The 3,155-nt window shown below is 38.4% G+C and overlaps 1 protein-coding gene across 1 annotated transcript in view; it reads left to right on the plus strand.

The window, feature by feature from the left end:
- timmdc1 (translocase of inner mitochondrial membrane domain containing 1) overlaps window positions 1–3,155 on the plus strand; it is a 9,222-nt gene that overhangs the window by 2,088 nt on the left and 3,979 nt on the right. The window contains exons 4-6 of the mRNA XM_016459368.1: window positions 484–534; window positions 2,110–2,177; window positions 2,316–2,394. Coding sequence (XP_016314854.1) covers window positions 484–534; window positions 2,110–2,177; window positions 2,316–2,394 — 198 coding nt within the window. The remainder of the gene's footprint in view (window positions 1–483; window positions 535–2,109; window positions 2,178–2,315; window positions 2,395–3,155) is intronic.

Genomic DNA, 3,155 nt, shown 5'->3' on the forward strand with positions numbered 1-3,155 from the left:
AATGACCCAAAGCACACAGCAAAACTGAGCACACAGTGGTTGAAGGAGAAAAAGGTGAATGTCCTTGCATGGCCTAGTCAGAGCCCAGACTGAAACCCCATTGAAAATCTGTGGAATGACTTGAAGACTGTAGTCCACAAACGCTCACCATCAAATGAACTGAACTTGAGCAGTTCTGCAAAGAAGAGTGGGCAAATATTGCAAAGTCTAGATGTGCAAAGTTAGTAGAGATGTATCTCAACAGACTAAAGAATTTAATTAAAGCAAAAGGTGGTTCAAAAAAATACTGACACAAGGGGTGATCCTTTTTCCAACTCAGTGATTCTGTTTCTGTTTTCTGACATGTTGGTGTTATATCTTTCACTTGGATGTTATAAGCTGCACTGAGTAAACACAGCTGGATAAAACAAAAACTGTGTCCGTCTTCATTTCAGGCTACAAAACAACAAAATGTGATTATTTTAAATAAAAAATAATTGCTAGCTTTGGCTGGAGGTGGAGCTGGAGGGTAGCAGCTTTTGTGACCATGTTTAAGTAAGTTTAGTTATGTTAAGGTTTAATTTGTGAGACATTTAATTACATGTTTGAATGCACTTGTATTACACAAAGATATAGACTCAATGTACTCATCCTCAGCCAATTCAAGATGTAGATTAGTTTGTTTCTTCGTTAGAACAGATTTGGATACATTTAGCATTACATCATATCCTCACCAATGCATCCTCTGCAGTGAATGGGTGCCGTCAGAATCCAGAGTCCAAACAACTGATTAAAAACATCACAGTATTCCACATGACTCCAGTCTATCAATTGACATCTTGTAAAGTGTAAAGCTGAATGTTTGCAAGAAACAAATCCGTCATTAAGACTTTTTAACTTCAAACCATCGCTTCCAGCTAAAATACAAGCCCATAATCCATAATATCACTTCCTCCAGTGGAAAAAGTCCATCCCCTGTTGTCCTTTCACATCAAAATCCACCCACATATTTGTTTAGAACAGTTTTGGACTGTTTTGTTTTTCATAATCCATAATATTGCTTTCTTCAGTGAAAAAGTTACCTTTTCTGAATCAGGAGAGAAATATGCACAGATCAAGCTCCGTCAAGCCAAAACAGTTCTAAACAAATATGTTGATTGGTTTTGATGTGAGAGGACAACAGAGGATGGACTTTGTTACAAGAGAAAAAGTTATAGATTCTGATTCGGAAGTGACATCTTGATGATGGATTTGTTTCTTACAAACATTCAGCTTTTCGCTTCACAAGACATTATTTGAAGGGCCTGTCATGTAAGTCGTGTGACTTGTGGATTATTGTGATGTTTGTAACAGCTGTTTGTTCTCTGATGGCACCAATTCATGGCAGAGGATCCATTAATGAGCAAGTGATCTAATGCTAAATGTTCTTTGAAGAAACAAACTCATCTATGTCGTGGATGGCCTGAGTGTCTCAGCAAATGTTCATTTTTGGGTGGACTATGTATCATGGACTGTTTTCACAGACTGTGATGATGCGTTTTAATGGTCATCAGCATTGCAAATCCTGCAAGGTTTTTTTTTATATTTTCATATTTAAAAAATGTATGTACATTTACAACACCTTGTATTATATTACTTTTCATCAAATTACAAAAACTGGTTAACGCTGCTATGAGGGTGTTTCTAATACAGAGTCTATAGGAATGACGGTGAATTTGACATTGTTTTCTCTTCTGATTGCGGCTATCAGTCTCTCTATTTTTTTTTTCCTCTTTTTGAAAGCTGTGAAAACTGCTGATTTAGCCAATGGTGTGATTTTGGGGAAGGCTGAAAGGCATTGGTAGGACTGTTTGGGGAAACCTATTTGAAAACCGTCATTATTTTGCAGTTTCTTTAGGTACTGCTAGTTTATTAACAGTTACTAGTTAGTGTACAAACTGCACCTTTCCAATGTGCAGCAATATTTGAACAGCATATTTGAGTTTTAGAAATATATATACAGCATGTGTCTGAAAACAGTATAATTGGTTTAGAAGTACTGTACTAGGATTGTTGTTGCAGGAAAATTAATAGCCTGTCAGTTTCCGCATTTACAAAAAATGCTTTATGCTGTTCAAATATTTTTTACAGCTCTGTAAGTACTGGATTGACAGTGTACAGAGACAAAAATGATCTGAGCCATTTCGCTGCTGCAGGTGGTAAATTCACTCATCCTCTGGGTGATGGTTTAGTAGGCGTGTGTCTGTGCCTCAAGTTAACTGATTTTAAAAGCATTTTTGCTTGTCGTACTAAGATGACAGGAAAGAATGACAGTATTCACATGTGTTTGTGTTCAGCTCTCACAGGAGGAGTGTTCCGGCTGAATCTGGGACTTAGAGGGCTGCTGGCTGGTATAGCCATAGGAGCTGTACTGGGGTGAGTAGAACACAGAGAGAGAGAGAGAGAGAGAGAGAGATTGTGTGTACATGCGTACTGTTGAGTAATTTCGCTCTTAATGAACCAATAAACCTTACATATACACTTTTCCCCCATCTGTAGCTGTCATGAACAAATACAGCCCTTACCTCTTATTGATGGGAAGTATAATGTGAAGTTCAGGATCCACAGCAAAACGTCCTGATCAGCTCAGCAGAGTTCTTACCACTATGAGTACGTGTGTGTGTGTGTGCGCGCATCTCAGTCAGTATCAGCGCTGTTGCTCTCTCTGGAGAGATGTGTCTACCCTAGAGCAACACTGCACACTTAACTCCCTCACACTACCATCTCCCTCCCTCTCTGACGGTGTTCTGGCAGTCAGCTGTGGCCTTCCCTGTAATCCTGTGTCTTACATCTGCATCCCCCAGGCAAAACAACTCCCTTCCCCCCTTTTGCTCCTCCAGTCCTCCTCTTTTCTCATTACCAGAGGTACCCATATGCTAAACAGAAGTATTTGATCTGAAGAACCATCAGCTGTGCTGTGCTGTGCTGTGCTTTTATTTTATTTACTTTTTTTTTTTCAGTTTTCATGTTATATTTCTTTTTCACAAAGTGAAAACATACATTAAAGTCCCCCTGTGGTGAAAATAATTTTTTTTATGTTGTTTATTTGTCTATGTGGTGTTTTTAATATGCTTTTAGACAAACCATGTGCCAATCTATTAATCAACACCATTGCTGAGTATTTTCTCCTTAAAACT

Source organism: Sinocyclocheilus anshuiensis, unplaced genomic scaffold (assembly GCF_001515605.1).
Source record: "Sinocyclocheilus anshuiensis isolate Anshui unplaced genomic scaffold, SAMN03320099.WGS_v1.1 scaffold1305, whole genome shotgun sequence".
Classification (NCBI taxonomy): domain Eukaryota; kingdom Metazoa; phylum Chordata; class Actinopteri; order Cypriniformes; family Cyprinidae; genus Sinocyclocheilus; species Sinocyclocheilus anshuiensis.